Genomic DNA, 18,405 nt, shown 5'->3' with positions numbered 1-18,405 from the left:
CTTATTCCAAATTAGGTGTTTCATTGTTTAGTAGAAATTGCCTAACTTCTGTAACCGCCTATTAATTTCGTTGGTTATTCTTCCATCACTAGATACTTCACTCCCTGAATAAGTGAAACTGTCTACCACTTTGAGGGTTTCTCCATTCAAAGTAATATTCCCACCTATCCCTTTGTCTCTACCAAATACCATTATTTCACTCTTAACTTTATTTATTTTTAATCCGTACCTGTTCATTATTTCCTTCCATGCATCAAGTTGTAACTATACATCCTAGCTCTTTATCACCCCATATTACCAGATCATCTGCAAAAATCATATTTTTGTCTTTTTCTTTTACTATATCTTTAACTGCCCTATTCATTCCATCCATCACAACATTATAAAGTTCAGGAGATATAATACTTATTTGTTTAAGTCCTTGTCTTATTTTGAAGAATTCAGAGCTCCCCAATGGTATTCTGATTCTACAGATGTCCTCTGTACATTATCTTTATTACATTAATGTATCCATCTTCTATACCTATCTTCATCATTTCTTCCCAGGGTCTTTCTCTGTTAACTGAGTCATATGGCTTTTCTATGTCTATAAAAACCATTGTCACCCTTTTGTTATACTCTCAACTTTTTCCATCAGCTGACGGATAGAAAATATCAGGTTGATCGTGCTTCTTCCTTTCCTAAACCCATGCTGTTCTTCACTCAGCTCCTTTTCTATTTTTTCACTTGTTCGATTCAATAAAATTCTTTCAAAAATCTTGGCTGTATGACTCATAAGGGTTATTGTTCTGTAGTTTTTACAAAGTCTTTTATTGCCTTTTTAAAGATGGTAACAGTGTCTCCTCTTCTCCAGTCGTCAGGTATTGTACTATTTCTCCACACATTTGATAGTACTCAATACGCCACTGCATTCCCACTGGACCTGCTGCTCTGATCATGTCCACTGAGAATTCATTAGGTCTTTGGGCTTTCACCCCATTCATCTTCTTGACAGCTATTTCCATTTCTTCCGATGTTATTTCTCCTAATTCTGTTTCCAAACTTCTCTCAATTTCTCCATTATTTGTTGTTTCCTCGTGTACCTGCTCCTCAGTGTTTAACAGTATCTTAAAGTGTTCTCTCCAGAGATCTTTTATATTCCCTGGGTCTTCTGTCACAGCACCATCCTCTGTTTCCATCTTTACTGGTACTTCAGAAGCCTTTCTATCGTTTTTCATCATTTTATAGAACATTTTCTTATTGCTCTTCACATCTTCTTCAACTTTTTTGGAAAACTCTTCCCATGCCTTTTTCTTTGCTGTTTCCAATACTTCTTTGCAGTTCTTCTTTTCCTCTATATATTTTTTATAGTCCTCATCATTTTTAGTTTTCCACCACTTTCTCCATGCTCCATTTTTTCTTCTAGCTGTTAGGATTGTGGTATCATCCCACCAACTACTAGTCTGTCTGTCTGTGTATACTAGTAAGTCCTTATAATATTGGTAATATTTACTGATTTTTATTTAGTTGAACATTTTCTTGATCTTCTAACATTTCACACTGGAATAGTGTTTACTTTCCCGTTGCTTTTACAGTTTATTGTATAACCAGAGATTTTCATGTGTCTATTGCAGGAAGGCAAAGAAGATAGTTTACCTAGTTCATAGTTTGTAAATTATTTTCTAGAAGTGAGACACTCAGACAGAACAACTCTTGTATTCCTAAATCTGTGATGAAATGTATCAAACAGTGAAACAATTACTTGATGTTATTTGTGTAAATGGTTATTAATGTTAAGCTGTAATCTAAGAATTATATCCTGTCAACATTTTTGAAAAGCAGCAGTGGAATTTCAGATTAAGGGCCATTTAATTGACTGTCCACAGTACAGGTTTTTTTGATGATTTTGTTTTTTTACAGAGGATATTAACACACTATACCAGTTAATCTGTGAATTGAGACCAAAATTTAAAGAACTAAAAGTTGTGTATGATACACATGTATTAGCCATTGAAGACTGGAAAGAATCTCCAAAATGGTTAGCAGTCACACGGTTAGTATAATCCTTGAAGTTGAACAAGAGGTACAACAGAAAGACTGTCACAAATAAGCTTTACATATGATTGCAGTCTTTGCCAACTGAAGGTGAAAGTAATTGTAAATCTTTAGCAGCATATAGACTAAATGTGTCTTAATATTCTTTGCAGATTGCTGTCAGTTCTTTATGAAGCAGGAATATCTGCCACTGAGGTATACGAGTCGAGGCATATATTAAAATTATTTCTCAAAAGCTTCCGACCATATTTTGGTATTATTAGCACTTGGTTGACTGAAGGCCATCTTGAAGATTGGCGTCAGGAGTTCATTATTACAAGGTATTTGTAGATGTCTGATAGAGAATATGAAACTTAAATCTATCTTAAAATGCATGGAAAGTGTGCTGGGTGAGCATTAGTTGTTTTTTACTGACTATAGTAGAAGATAGTGACAAATAATCTTTTTCATTTCAGTGTGAAATTATGCTTCACGAGGGATTACTATGGCATCTATGTCTCTTAATGGTTGAAACTTATTACCTTTTAAAAAATATTGTTGATGTGTATAGGAAATAATGATTGAAGTTCATTGAATACGAGACATTGTTGTAATTTCCATATTTAAATTGTGGAGGTATGTTGGTTGAAAAATAGTCTTACATTGCTTGGAAATAATGAAACAAACTTTAATAAGTATTATCACAAAAAATATATTTATTTCAAATAAACTGATAATAAGTGCATGGAAAATTATCATTGCGCTAGTACACAGGCTGTACATTTTTGTTATTTGGTGCAAGAAATTTGATCTTTATCAATTGAATTGTCCTCCCTAACAATTCTGCAACCAGAATTTTTGTCAAAGTGAGTTAGAGAAGGAATAACGTTGTATTCGATGCCCTGCATCTGCTGATTAATTTGTTTCTGCCTTGCATTATTCTTTTTACCATTGTCTACCCACAGAAGTCCTTGTTCTGGTGAACAGTGTTATAAGGGAAGGCATCACGCGTGACACACCAAATGTAGTAGTAATGCGCAGAGCGCAAAAGCATTTTAATAAAGGAAAGAAATATAAAGTTAGCATTTATGAATGGAAGGATAGTAATCACAAGGTACTGGGGGTAGTGTATGTCTATGTATATTGAGGAAAAATAGTCCTGTTCCTGGAAAATTGCCACCTGATGGCTGAGTGGAACACTGTTTTTCATAATTCATGTAGCAAAAAGTTGTGTATGTGAAATATTTGCAGAATTCTATAGTAGTACTGTTACTTTGTTGAAACGGATGTTCTGAACGTATTTCCTTGCTTGCATTTGAACATAGCTGAAATAACATAATTTTTTTGAGAGACATTCAAAATATTAGGAATGGAATTTTGTCATTTTCTAGGAAAGAATTTACCATTGTCAATTCTCGTTGAGATTTATCAGCAGATGGTTAGGGGCAGCTCTTGTGGAGATTTTCCTCACTTAATTATGACAAGCAGACAAAATTTTTGGTGTTTCAGTTCACTGACATGATGAACAACAGAAGAGTGTGTATCTCACTGTCATTGTTCACTTATATATCACTTGCAAATATGTTATGTAACTTTTGCATATTACAGCTCACAAAGTGCAAATTTTGATCAATAGATTAAAGCATTATAACACACCTCTCAGAATCTTTGAGTGTGACCGATTTAGTGAAAGGAAGGAAAAAAAAAAAATAATTCTGAAGCAGGAAAGGCTCTACTCCAGGTTTAAACATGTTAGTTATTATTTAAGTTCAGATCTGAGCATCTGCAAAATTTATCTGTATGCAGGATCAATGCTCAGAACTAAATATTTGTGAAAACATGTACAAAAATATTTTCAGAAATGATTTTAAATTAAAATTTGGGATGCCAAGTTTGCATGTATGTTCATACTGCAACAAATTTTTGATGCAGATGGTTAGTTCATAATGTGTCGAAGGAATAAAAAAAAAGCTGAATTAAAGTGCAAAACGCCATTGGAGGGCTGAAGCAGTGCACAAAAAGCTTGCTGTTGATACTGGAAAAGCAAAACAACAGGTAATAATGTGGCTTTCAGAGTCAAGTTACAACAGGTCTAATTTTGAATCATTCTTCGGCATTTATCAGTAGTAGTACTCTTGTTACAACTTGGCACCACATAATACTGGCAGTAAACCTGAAAGCATTGCCAGGAGGGACAAAGCAAAGATATTTTCATGCACTTTGAAGTCCATTCCTAAACAATGAAATCCATTCACTGATGAGAGGTTGAGAATTTGATTATCAGATATAATTGTTGCAATGGGCAGAACAACCACTGGTGAATAATTTTCCTTTTCTAAAACATATGTACATATCATATCATATGTGATCACATAACTAAAGATCATATACTGACATTACAGTGTTTGTCCATAAATGGCAGTCTTGTGCACTTTGGACCCAGTTCTCGTCGACACTCAGCTTCTGAAGGCCCTTCTGCAAAATTGGTTTTCCCATAAGCACATCTTTGACCCAGCAAATGTTTGGCTTAGCAACATGACCTGCCAGAATTATTCTTTGCTCTTTCATCTTCTGCACAGTGTACAGTTACTTCATCATATCATATGATTCCTGGTTCTTTCTATGCCTCCAGGTGCTCTTTTTGTGGCTTGATTTTTTTCTCTTGATTTTCTATTCAAAGATTAACAGGTTCTCTTCATCTTCATTCTTTTTTTGTGTAGTGCTTAAGGTTTTTGTCCTGTGTAACAATACTGGTACTTTCGATGCATTCTAGGCTTCAAGTTTGTTCTTAATTTCTTTTTTTATGCCTGTTGAACCAGGTGCCCCCTTATTTAAAATCTTACTCTCTGGCTGTGTTTCATTTTGCTACCTGTAAAGGTGCATTATTAGAGGTCTCTGTTGATACTTCCATCATTTAGTGTTCTCTGTATCAGTCCACAATCCAGTCTCATTGGAATTCTTTGCTAAGTTGCAGTTTCTGCCATTTCTTCCTCTTACTACACTAGGACTGCAATGCCATTTGCACATTTGAATAATTGTGATCTTCCGTTTAGTTTCACTCTGCAGTGTTTTTCAAAATTTGTTTGTAAATATTTCACAGCTCTAGATCAGAAGACCCTTGTTATAGGTCACAGATTGTACCATGTGGCAGATATTTTGCCCCTATACTGAGCAATAAACAACCTTTGCATGTATATCACCCATATGACATGATTTTACTCATTGGCAATGGATTCCTTGTCTGCAAGACAGAACTCGAGGATTTTATGAATCTTAGTGTACTAGACAAGAGTTTCATAGAGGCTTGTTCACAATAACTCACTATACCAAGCTACAAATTTAACATGAAGGCACTGCTACACTAAGGGGAAGAAAGTCATAATATCCTGCAAGCATGGGTTTTTTCAAAACATTATAAAGAAGCTTAGAGGTACTAGGAAAATAAATCTGCTTCCAGATAACATTTAAGCTTTTCCTGTCTTGTATGATAAACTTCTGTGAATGAAAAACAACAGGAAGAAAGACTCACTTGATGTGTCTGTATACCAGCTAAATTCTGTCAGTAGCTACCAAGTGAATAGTGGATCTGTTTGGCAAAATCCATTGATTGAGGACTGAACATGTAATGCTGACTGTACATCATTTGTGTAATTGCAACAGGAATGGAATTAAATTTTCTGTTATCTTTTGCTGCTGCTGCTTGCGATCAATAAACATTATGTGCTTTGATGCATTATATTTTCTCAAAATAGTCTTTATTTTTGCAATAACTAACATAGAAAACAGTGTGTTGCAGTGGTACAAAGTTCTAATTATGCAGATGTAATGTTTTTCAGTGAGGAAAATTAAAATAGAGCTATTTGTGTAAGCTAGTGTAAGCAATTGTGTAATACCAAAAAAATACTCAGAATGACATTTAACCATATATTCAATGCCTGCATAAAAATAGCCCGGCTAGATAAGTATAAAACAGATTTGTTTGTTTTCCTGTAAAATTTGCGTTCTGCTAGTTAAGTGTTGTTCAGGTGAATGATTCAGGTGTTGAATTTGTAGTATGCTTGATTACTGATAAGTAGTTAGATGATGTGTTCTTATTACCTTTTGAGGCTCTGCCACTTGAATATACAGTGTTGATTTTTTTAAAAAAAATGATGTTTTGAGTAAGGAGAGTCTGAATATTGATTTTCACTTGGTTCTCAGGAATGACAATGTAATAGATAGAACATGGGAAATGTGGGAGGAAGGCTTCACACTGCATCCTTACATAAACTGTCTCAAATCAAAAGGAATAGAGCCACTGCCTCTGCTGGAAGATGTTGCTGAGAAGGTCCTTCATGCTGGGAAAAGCATTGAATTACTTAAAAAATTGAATAAGATTGGTGATTTTTCGCATCTCAGTGACATGAAAGGTAAGTCTGAGTTTAGTATTTGCATTTTGGAGATCAGTGACTATTTTTGTTCAGTTATGAATTTGGAGAAAAACTGCTTTTGGGTGTGAATGCAACTCAGTATCTGTGTTCAAATTTTTTGAAGGCATATATGTTCATGTCCAGCGGATCTAGAATTTGGAGTAATATGAATTTGTCATGCATATAGTCTCACAACTCAGTCAAATGTTGCTTTATTGTATGTTTATGGAATTTACCTAACCCACACTGAAACAAGTGAGCAGTTCATGGGACTTTTATTCAGCCTCTTTTGTGCTCTTACTGTGCAAATATTGCTGAACTTACAGTCAACAAACATTATCACATAGGAGGCAAAATGAAGTATCACTCTCAAAGAAATCTCACTCCTTGTTTCTTCTAAAACCCTACTAATTAATTTTGTCAGTTTATGTGTGTGGATAATTTGATTTCACATTTTGGTCTATTCCAATGAACTCCTAGAGCGCTATTAAAAGTCATGCATAAATAAAAAAGTGTGAATCCCAAAACCCTAGAGCAAGCACCCAAATTAATGAAAAGAAACCTTATGTATCCACTTTTGAGACTATATAGTTAACAGGTCCTACTTGCTTTAGTCGTGAAGCTGTTCTCCCATTCTTTTGCTGAGTATTGCAGAAGTGTAAGTTCTAACCATTTGATTTAAATTACCGTAAATTTTTGAAATGATGCATGCCTAATACAGGGCCAGGTGCTAAGACAAGTAACTTTACGCACTTTTGAGAAATACAAAATGTGAAGATTACAATCTAGTTTGGATCACAGTATTCTTCACTGGTGAATCCACTTTTGCACACGTGATGTTTCTCTGTAGGTATCTGTAAGAAATCACATGGGATTATGTTAGGTCTGTTAGGCAGAAGTTTGATTTCTGTGAACACCAGCAACTAATTGGTGAAGTTATCTTTCTGAGCAGATATATTGTTATGATGAAGAATAAGCCACACTCCTCCTTGACTTTTTCATTGAAGTTTTTTTGAAAACCTTTGATTTTGACTCACTCGCCACAAGCTGTCCTCTTTTGTCCAAAGATACTGTTGCAACATAACCAGTTTTGAAGAACAAAGGTGCCACACACTTCTTTCCAACATACCTGAGCTTCTTCACTTTTGTTGGGCAACATTATCAGAAAAGATCCGTGTAATTAATGATGTTTAGTTCCTGAATAAAACTGTAAATCCAGATTTTCTCAACAGTTATAATGTTGAAAACAAATGAAGAGTTCCTGTTGTGAAACATACTGGCCATTACTTGCGCTGCTTAACACCATTGGTCTTTCGCTCTTTGATCAAAAAATGAGGCAGCCATTGGGATGAAACTTCCTTTACTTGAAGAATAACTCATTTGTCAGATGCCACATCTGTTGGACACACAGTGAAAGTTAGAGTGCAGATGACATGAATTTGATAGGAATTATTCGATGAACTACTTACGTCCTTTTTATATAAATATTGAAGACTCCTATCTTATTATGTGCATGGAATATGGGAACGTGGCTGGCAAAAGCACAGTGACACATTGACACACTTTGTAGTATCATTATAGGCCAAAATTGCGATTGTAACTAAATACATTACTAACAGTCCATGTGGATAAAGTTGTAATTTCTAAAACATTACAGCACGTAAACAGGAAAAAAGATAAAACACTGTCACTGTTTTATCAAGAGATGCCAGAAAAATGATACAGTATTATGAAATTTTTTTGTATGTTGTGAATCAGAACGTGTGATGCACATTGAAAATTGGAGACTGTGGCTGTTCTGTGAAATAAATTGTTGGTCGTGTACAGCAACCAGTTGGTTTTAGGTTACTTTATTTAAAAAGTACCATTACCGGTTTTGAATTTTTCACAATTCGTCATCGGACAGTTTTTCATGCCTTCTCAAAACAAATTATACATCGGTTTTCTGTGAGCTGCCCTAGGATAAATAATATTTCATAATTATAAATGTGTAACCAGATGGGCACATTTTATATTTGTGTTGGAATGCAACTTACTTGAAACGTCCATCTGGAACGTTTGTTCTTGCAGTTTTCTTGCAATGAAATACAATCTCAAGGATGTTTGCATTTTCACAATCACAAACATTGAATTGCGTGGGGAGAGGACAATGAAAAAAAATAAACATATTTTTAATTATGACAAATTAGAAATTGGGAATTCAGGCTAAGTGAGTGATTATTGTGTTATAAAGAGAAAGTAATTCAAATTGTAGAAGAAACTTTTCTGTTTCTGTGTTTATGATGGCTACCACACACATTTGAGCTTGTGGGGAGAGACAAAAAAATCAGTAAAAGAAAGAAATGAAGTTTCTTTCAGAGCTAGGGAATTCTTTTTGTAGCACAAGGCAACCAACACCAAGGAACAGTTTGTACTGCAGACCTTGGCTGAAGTAATCTCTGACATATTTTGCCACATATACTCTGCGTACTGGGGGGGGGGGGGGGGGTGCAGGGGTTGGTGGGGGGGTCTTGCTTGACACATGTCTCCGAAGTCTGAATGTCAGTAAGAGTCATAGGAAAAATCTGTTGAAAGAATCATCTTGATGATGGTGTGACATGATTCTTCAAATGCTTTGGTATTTCAAAATATACCACCCTTAGGCAAATTAAGTGTAAAAGTGGTTTTTGCGTACACACTCTAAAGACAAAAAAAGATGACGCACCTCACACAAATTATCCAAAAGGAATCTGTGGATGTGATGTACATGTTCAAACTATGGGTTACAGTGTCAGAAAATTGGATGTTTCATTCAAGAGAGAGAGAGCTTCACAAACTGAGCAAGTCAGTAATGCGTTGACTCACCTCTGGACCATACGCAAGCAATTATTTGGCTTGGCATTTATTAACAGATTTGTTGTAGTCCCTCCTGAGCGATAAAATTCCTAATTCTGTCTAGCTGATGCGTTAGATTGTCGATATAATGAGCTGCTTGGAGATCCCTCCCCATGGTGCTCTAAATGTTCTCAATTGGGGAGAGCTTGGTGACCTTGCTGGCTAAGGTAAGGTTTGGCAAGCATGAAGACATGTAGTAGAAACTCTCGCCATGTGCGAGTGGGCATTATTTTGCTGAAATGTAAGCCCAGGATGGCTTGCCATCAAGGGCAAGAAAACGGACGTAGAATATTGTTGATGTACCACTGTGATGTAGGGTTACCATGGATGACAACCAAATGGGTCCTGCTTTGAAAAGAAATGGCACCCTAGACCATCACTCCTGGTTGTCACTCCGTATGTCAGACAACAGTCAGGTTGGGATCCCATACCCGTCCAAGGGGTCTTCAGATCCATGTTCAACCTGGAATCCCTTTACTGGAGTAGAATTGTCTTCAGTTAAGAGTCCCACTTTGGATTGAGCCCCAGTGATCAGCAAAGATGTGTCTGCAGACACAGTACCCTCTGGAGGACATTCAACAACTCTTAACAAGCAATACCAAGCAGAAAAACTTCTTGCATAAGGGCGAGAGGTGGACCCTCGTGTTTTTGATGTGATCAGTTTACGAAGCTCTTTTTCTACAATAACTCATACATTTTTTTCTGAAATTTTAGTAATTTGTACATCATATCAACAGATTTCCATCTGATTAGAACAATTCCTCCTTGGTGCACCCCACCCCCCATTCCCTACCCCCTACCCCCCTCCACTGCTCTCTCTCTCTCTCTCTCTCTCTCTCTCTCTCTCTCTCTCTCTCTCTCTGTGTGTGTGTGTGTGTGTGTGTGTGTGTGTGTGTGTGTGTGTGTGTGTGTGTGTGTGTGTGTGTGTGTGTTAATACCCCTATCAAGGAGATACACTTTAAATCTTTCATGTGGCACCAAACAGAAATTTATTGAAGTTTCCGTTACACAGCTATGATGTTTGAAAGTATGCTAAGATTGGCAGTCCTCCTACCTACCTCCATTCTGGATATTTGAGTTAGTATTGGCTGTGTTAAAATGATATGCTCTTTTTTAGATGATCAGTTACTATAAAAAATCAGTATCTTATAATTGAATCACATCTGTAAAAATTATTGGACAATGAATCGCACCATTTGGTCCTTGATCAAGCCTGTGTGCATGGTAAGTCAGAAAGCACTTTTCAACTTTGGCATGAAAATGAAATTTATGTAGATAACTTACAGAATTGCCAGCTGTGTCATTTTGTAGCAATTTTGACTAATGTAGTGTGTTGGTATCCCATTCTACCAGCAGGAGCGCCAACGTAGTGCACTGTTAAAATGGATATTACCACTGGTGTGGAGTCTGCACACTATGTATTTCGGTTTCATGAAACGAACTGTGAAACAACTGTTCAGTGTAAATTTTGCACTAAATATGCTAAAGAACCTCCAAGCAGACCTACAATTTACTCTTGGCATAAGATCTTTGTTGAGACAGGTCGTTCACTGTGACATGATAAACCAGCACTTTCCAGGTCAGTAGATTGGCTGTGAAAGGCCACCTTGCTCCCCAGACTTGACCCCACTGGGTTTCTTTCTGCGGGGTTTCATTAAAAACTCCATGTATGTTCTTCCCCTACCAAACAATTTAGCCAACCTGCAAAATCAAATCTACACTGCTGTTGCACAAGTTACACCTGACTTGCTGCAACGAGTGTGGGAAGAAATTAGTTACCAGTGTGATGTTTTCTGCATCACAAATGGTAGTCACATTGAACCAAAATGATACTTGACACTTGTATGTGAAACTTGAGGTTGTTTGCTACAAAATTACACATCTATCAACTCTGTGAGTTATCTCAATAACTTTCTATATCATTCCAAATCTGTAAACTCCTTTTTGACTCACCCTGTTTATTAGAAGTGTAGTACATGCTTTTGTTCCAACCTATAGTTCAAAGAAGGAAATACTTGTTCTTAAAACATCTCTTTTTTTTCCTGCTTCAGGTTCTTTATACAAAGAATTTTTAATTGCCATAATTAAGGAGCTACCTGTTGATGAACAGAAACAGAAAATTTCAGATAATCAGTCAAATTTTAATGATGAAGATGAACATGAACAAACAAATGGTAAGAGAAATACCATTGAAGACCATACTTCACTGACACTAGGACATGTTCGTGCTGAGGATGCCAGTGTTCCACAACAGAAGGGATTGAATCTTTCAGAAGAGAGACCATTACTTGATTATCCAATATTAGGCAAAATAGTGAAGAACTTGTTCCATGGGGAAGATAAGCTTGAGTGGCAAGACATAGGTCAAATGGAAGAGCAAGAACTCTTCGATAAGTGAGTATTAATGGCATGCATTTGTGCTGCCCCCAGCCCACATGCACACGTACATGCGCACACACTCGCACACTTACACCCACACGCGCACACCCGCACGCACGGGGAGAGAGAGAGAGAGAGAGAGAGAGAGAGAGAGAGAGAGAGAGAGAGAGAGAGAATGTTGTGATTCATGTTTGTTTTGTCCCCGCCTGAAAGGTTGATTATTTCAGAAACATTTTATATAAATTTTCGTTTGTCTATCTTTGCACAAAGTCTAGCACTTTATGTAGCAAGCAGGAATATTATTTGTGTCAGCTCTCAGATGTCAAAATATTTGTTTTCAGTACAAATATAACATTAAGAAATGGAAATGTGTACTATGTGTAAATGAGAGATCACTTGGATGACATAACATTTGTCTGAAATGTCATAGAAATTTCATTTATTAATTTAACGGCTAAAGGATGTTTGTATTGATGTCACTGACTGAACATCAAATTTCGCCTTAGATCGGAATATGAACCCAGTTCAAAAATTTGCATTATTGTGGAACACTAAACTTTGATTAACTGAACGATGATCAGTTATGATCTAAATTAGTAGGAGACACACTTGACATCACCACTAATTGGCTATTTATATGATGGTTGCACTTCACTTTCAGGTATTAATTGTACATCATAGATACACAGTATTTATATATGGAGGTTTCGTGTTCTGAAGATGGAGGAAAACAAGCGGGAGGAGTACTCTTTCTATTTGTTTCTGGAAATCATTCTGTAGCATAAAATTGTAATTTTAATAGTATCTTGCATATTGGTATCAGATGCTGATTTCTTTCAGTCAGTTTCAGCAGATGTTCTCTTGGTCTTTTTGTAATTGCTGCACAGTATTTTTGTCAGAACAAAATGTCAACTTAAATTGTTTATCACTTAAGTCCAAGAATTGTCTCACTCTTTCAGAGAACACCCAGTGAGCTCATTGGAACTAATTATCGTCCTCGGCACAAACATCGGAATAGTCAGAGTATACAAAAATAAAACATAAAGAAATAAAATGTAAAACAAAAATAAACAAAAAAGTAGTTGTAATTGTCAGTGTTTAAGGCTCTTGAACACTAAATGCTGTCCACCATAGTGGCCTAGAAAGTTAGGAAAAGAGCAAGCAACATTTCAGGCAGTAGGATTTCAGGCTTAATACAGCCATATTTTCCTTATGATCAGTAGTCATTTGGCAGCTGGTAATTGATCCGCACCTGGTGTTTGCCATTAAGTGTTGCAGCCAGGTTCACATCAAATGCAAACCGATGCCAAGTGTGGCATCTTATCACAATAGGCTTTCAGCTGTTTGCTGAGCATGATGCAAACGTACATGTAATAGATAGTTGGCAGTGGATTTAGGTGGGTTCCTATGCAGATTAATCTTCTAACAGTTTCTACGTTTTAAGGCCATTGTCATTCAGTGATAAAGAGACTATCACCCTGTCACCACAGACTGGAAAAAAAAGAAAACGGGATAAAAAGAATCATCAATACTTACCAGGCATTCAATCGCAGATATGTGGATCCATAGTCCACCATCTAACTACTAAGCTCCCAATTAACGTCTGATTAACATCGCATAGTCTATTTTTAAATGTTCTTGTTTGCCACCCCATGCTTCTTGTACATGGTGAGTGGCACTCTTATCGTAATTCAAACAATATTATGAAAAGAATAGATTGCTACTCACCATAAAGATGACACCATAAAGATGACATTGAGTTGCAGACAGATGTGACGAAAACACTGTTGATGGAAGTTTTGTGCCAGAGCCTTCGCCACAAAAGAAAATGCACATACATTCACACAAGCAAGCGCACCTCAGACACGACTGCTTTCTCTAGCGGCTCTGTACAGAATGTAACTGAAATGGGTCAAATGAGAGCAGTAATCCGGAGTGGGGCAGGGAAGATTGAGGGAAAGCAGGAAACAGGTCAGGGACGAGGAATCAGTGCTGCTGGGTGGTGCGTGCAGGGTCTAATGGCAGCAGGACAGTGCTGCCTGACGCAGTGTCAGAAGACCATGAGGGAATAAGAGTGTGGGGGTGGGGGATGGAGAATGGAAAGGAGAGCTGAAGAGAAGCGAGAAAGACAGGTGGATGCACTGCACCAAGCAGTGCACAATGAGGGTGATGGTAGTTGAATTGTGAGATGACAGAACAGGGGGCAGAAACTGTTGGGTGGAGGGTGAAGGAGCGACAGGGTACCTGTAGAGAATGTGTTTTGTGGATAACTCCCATCTGTGCAGTTCAGGAAAGGTGATTGTAGAGGGGAGGTGTATGAAGGATGAGGTAGTGTCACAGGGCACCTTACTATCTATGTCCTAACAAACAACTACTTTTTCTAAGCTACTTCCTCTTTCAATCACAATCCCTTTCCACAGGAATCACATCCCTGTGGAAGAGCTAAATGAAAGACTTGCCCAGTTTACCCACTCAGCACGTGTTCCAGTCCTGTCAAAGGCTTAACCTACCCTGGGTCAACTTGGAAAGCAGCCATATCGTGTACCAGCTCTGCTGCAATCATTGCTTGGCTTTCTATATTTTCTGCCCTGCGGGTTCAGGGATAAGAATAGGCCCGCAGTATTCCTGCCTGATGTAAGAGGCGACTAAAAGGAGTCTCAACTGTTTCTGCCTTTAATGTGATGGTCCTCTAAGCGGTTTGACCCCTCTGTTTCAAAATTTTCCATTAGTGCGTACCATTTGGGGAATGCCACCTTATGTGGTGCTTTCTATATCCATCTAGTCCTAAGATCTGGCACACCCAATATTGTCATGGAGTTGGACTTACACCGAGCTTCCGGCCACATCAGCTGCAGTGTGTTCCGGGTAGCATACATTCCCTCCATTGTGCACTTCCATCTTTGCCCTCATGATATACATGGATATTTGACACCTGACATCCAGCATGGTAGTCAGTCCATTGTGGTGGGGTCGTCGTGTACCCTCTTGGTGGTAGCACCCTGACTACACAGGGATTGCACTGCTGATGCCTGAGCTGCTACCTCCCCACGTATGCTGAGGAGTATGTGCCTATCCCTCTGGGGCATCAGGACTCCCGGCAAGGGCCATCCTGCCAGGTGGTCTTTGCTGTGGCTGGGTGGTGCCCGTGTGGAGAGCCCCTGGTCGGCGTGGGTGGTATCAGGATGGATGACCCGCATTGAAGCGTGGTATATCATCTCTCACTTCAGGGCCTCCACCAGTAGTCTCTAGGTGATCGAGGTCTAACCTCAGTGGCAAGAAATATGATCCGAGATCATTTGCCTCCCTGGCCACTCCATTGGAGGAACATATGGCGAAAGATGGCAGTGCAGATTATTCACCCCGGTACCTCGTCTGTACATGAGTTGATGGTGAATCATTTTTGCCGACCAAGCCTAAGTTTTTTGTGTAGCATATAGAAGACTAGTTCGGGGAGGTAGAGGGCTTGTCCAAAATGCGCTCTGGTTCAGTTTTAACCAAAACAGCATCCTCTGCCCAGTCACGGAGGTTGCTCGCTTGTGACAAGTTGGGGGATGTTTCAGTTACCATCTCACCCGATAAGAGTCTAAACATGGTCCAGGGTATTATATTCCACAGGGATCTACTTGTGCAGTCAGACGATGAACTACGCGCCAACCTAGAATGACGAGGTGTTCACTTCATCTGGCACGTCCAACGGGGTCCGAGAGATAATCAGGTAGCCACTGGTGCCTTCATCTTGGCTATCGAGGGTGATTTCTTACCCGAAAAGGTCAAGGTGATGGTTTACCGCTGTGATGTGAAGCCATATACCCCTCCACTGATGTGGTGGTTTAAATGCTGGAAGTTTGGTCATATGTCATCCTGATGTACTTCTTGCATCACGTGTCGAGATTGTGGACATCCTTCACATCCCAATACTCCATGTTCCCCGCCTCCCATCTGCGTTAACTGCGGAGAACACCATTCCCCCTGCTCGCTGGACTGCCTGGTATTCCAGAAAGTATGGAAGATCGTGGAATATAAGACCCTGTACTGCCTGACCTACACTGAGGCCAAGCAGAAATATGAGAGGCTACATTCTGTGCCAATGATGTCAACCTACGCTACTGCTGGAGCAATGGTTCTCCCATCTCCCGTGTCGTCATGTACGGTTGGCTCTATGATTCGTCACCATCCACCAGTCCCCTTGATTGTTGGGGGTCACTTCACTCCCTGTTGCTCCTGTTCCATCTACTTAAGGAGCAACCCCCCCACCCATCGGGGACATCAGTTCCCACTTCCCAGCCGGAGAAGCGTAAGACTTCAGTGAAGCCCTCCCAGCCTGAACCACGGAAGGCAAAATGCGAGAAGTAGAAAAAGAAAAAGCTTCCCAAAAATCCCGACGTTGCGGTGGCATCTGTCCGACCGCTTCCTACAAGCTTAGCGTCAGGATGAGGTCGAGATTCTGGTGTCTTCTGAAGACCTGGATCTCGCTGGACCCTCGGACGCAATGGATGTCACTTTGCACGGGTACTGAACCGGTGGCAGCAAGTGACCCAGCGGCGTAATCTGCCGGTGGCCGCTCCAGCATCACAAGTGACATCCCTCAATAGAATACCTCATCGCCTTTAAACGGCTGCGTGCACGGGCCCCTCGGCCTTATTCACCAACACAAGTAGGAGTACTGGGAACGGTATGTCTCCACCATTGGCCTCTATATCTTTCCATCACACGTTTGGGCCAAGATTAGGAACTCCACAGTGCCCTAGCTGCTTGCACTGATACAGCTTCTGGGCCAGATCGCACCCACTGTCAGATGGTGAAACACCTCTCAGTGGACTGCCAGCGACGCCTCTTTGCCCTTTACAACCGTATCTGAGTCGAGGGTGAGTTTCTGTCGCAATGGACGGAAAGCATCGTTATTCCCATTTTGAAACCTGGCAAGAACTCATTGGAGGTGGACAGCTACCGCCCCATTAGCCTCGCCTCACCAACGTTCTTTGCAAGTTGCTTGAACACTTGGTGAGCCGGCTGTTGAGTTGGGTACTAGAGTCTCGGGGCCTTTCTGGCTCCGTCTCAGGGTGGGTTCCGTAAAGGCCGCTCTGCTGCCGACAGTCTGGTGAGCCTGGAGTCAGCTATCCCTACGGCTTTTGCCCGCCGTCAGACCTCGTTGCTGTCTTTTTTTTGACATGCGGAAGGCGTACAATATGACATGGTGCCATCACATCCTCTCAACGCTTCATGGTTGGGGTCTTCGGGGTCCGCTGCCAATTTTCATACAAAATTTTCTGTTGCATTGTACCTTCTGCATGCAAGTTGCAGCCTTCTGTAGTTCCCCCAAGTTCAGGAGAATGGGGTACCACAGGGGTCTGTCTTAAGTGTCTGCCTGTTTTTAATTGAAATTAATGGGCTCGTTGCAGTGATGGGAACGTCTGTATCAGCTTCCTTGTATGCTGACGACTAGTGCCTCTACTATAGCTCCATTGGCATTGCAGCTGCTGAACGTCAGCTGCAGGGCGCTATCCGCAAGGCGCAGTCTTGGACTGTAGCGCATGGCTTCCAGTTTTCGGCTGCCAAGACCTGCGTTGTGCATTTCTGTCGGTGACGCACTGCTCACCCTGAGCCGCGGCTTTATCTTGACGGCAAACCTTTTGCTGTCGTGAAGACACATCAGTTTCTGGGTGTGGTTTTGATGTTCAGTTGACTTGGCTTCCACATATTCGGTAACTTAAACAGTTGTGTTGGCAGCATCTTAATGCTCTGCGATGCTTGAGCCACACCAGCTGGGGCGTCGACCGATCTACCCTCTTATGGCTCTACCAGGTGTTAATCCAGTGCCGTCTGGATTATGGGATCCTGGCTTACGGTTCAGCATCCCCTTCTGCATTGCAGGTGCTGGACCCAATCGTTCACAGTGGAATCCGACTTGCCACTGGTGCTTTCGGACCAGCCCTGTGAACAGCATACTTGTGATGGCAGGCGTCCCTCCACTGCGGTTACGGCGCCAACATTTACTGGCTGCTTATGCTACACCTGTTTGTAGCATGGCCGGGCATTATTGTCTGCTGTTCCCTCAGTCGGTCGTCCATCTCCCAGAACGTCGACCCTGGTCGGGTTGTACAATCACGGTCCCGCGTCAGAGAGCTTCTCTCCGGGCTTGGGGTTTTTTCTCTTCCACCTCCTTTCCGGTTCCCCATGCGTACACCCCTATGGTGTGTGCCCCGCCCTTGCCTTCAGCTTGAATTGGCACAGAACCTGAAGGACTCCCTCCCTCCAGAGGCTTTCCACCGCCGCTTTCTTTCCATCCTTGCCACGTATCAGGGCTCTGGCATTGTTTACACTGCCAGTTTGATGGTTGCTGGTCTTGTTGGTTATGCTCTCACTCTAGGCACCATTACGAACAAAGCTCATTGCCACCTGGCTGCAGCATTTTCACTGCTGAGCTGGTCGCCGTCTTTTGTGACCTAGAGTATATCTGCTCCTGCTCAGGTGAGTCCTTCGTTATCTGTAGCGACTCCCTGAACAGTTTACGAGCTATTAACCAGGGCTTCCCTCTCTCTCATCTGGTGATTGCTGTCCAGGTGTCCCTCCATACTCTTGCCTGTTGAGGCTGCTCTATGGTCTTTGTGTGGACCCCTTATCATGTCGGCATCCCGGGCAATGAACATGTTGACCACCTGGCCAAACAGGCCACCAGTGAACAAACTCTGGACATTGGCCTCCCGGAGACTGATTTGCGGGCAGTCTTACG

General features: G+C 40.5%; 1 protein-coding gene across 2 annotated transcripts in view; it reads left to right on the top strand.

Moving 5' to 3' along the window:
- LOC126336347 (gamma-tubulin complex component 5) overlaps positions 1-18,405 on the top strand; it is a 203,596-nt gene that overhangs the window by 65,694 nt on the left and 119,497 nt on the right. For both annotated transcript variants that reach the window (XM_049999922.1, XM_049999924.1), the window contains exons 7-10: positions 1,900-2,032; positions 2,187-2,354; positions 6,214-6,422; positions 11,348-11,690. In XM_049999922.1, the coding sequence (XP_049855879.1) occupies positions 1,900-2,032; positions 2,187-2,354; positions 6,214-6,422; positions 11,348-11,690 (853 nt within the window). The remainder of the gene's footprint in view (positions 1-1,899; positions 2,033-2,186; positions 2,355-6,213; positions 6,423-11,347; positions 11,691-18,405) is intronic.

Source organism: Schistocerca gregaria, chromosome 2 (assembly GCF_023897955.1).
Source record: "Schistocerca gregaria isolate iqSchGreg1 chromosome 2, iqSchGreg1.2, whole genome shotgun sequence".
Taxonomy (NCBI): domain Eukaryota; kingdom Metazoa; phylum Arthropoda; class Insecta; order Orthoptera; family Acrididae; genus Schistocerca; species Schistocerca gregaria.
The sequence above is the reverse complement of the archived record's forward strand: the minus strand, read 5'-3'. Positions and strand labels throughout refer to the sequence as shown.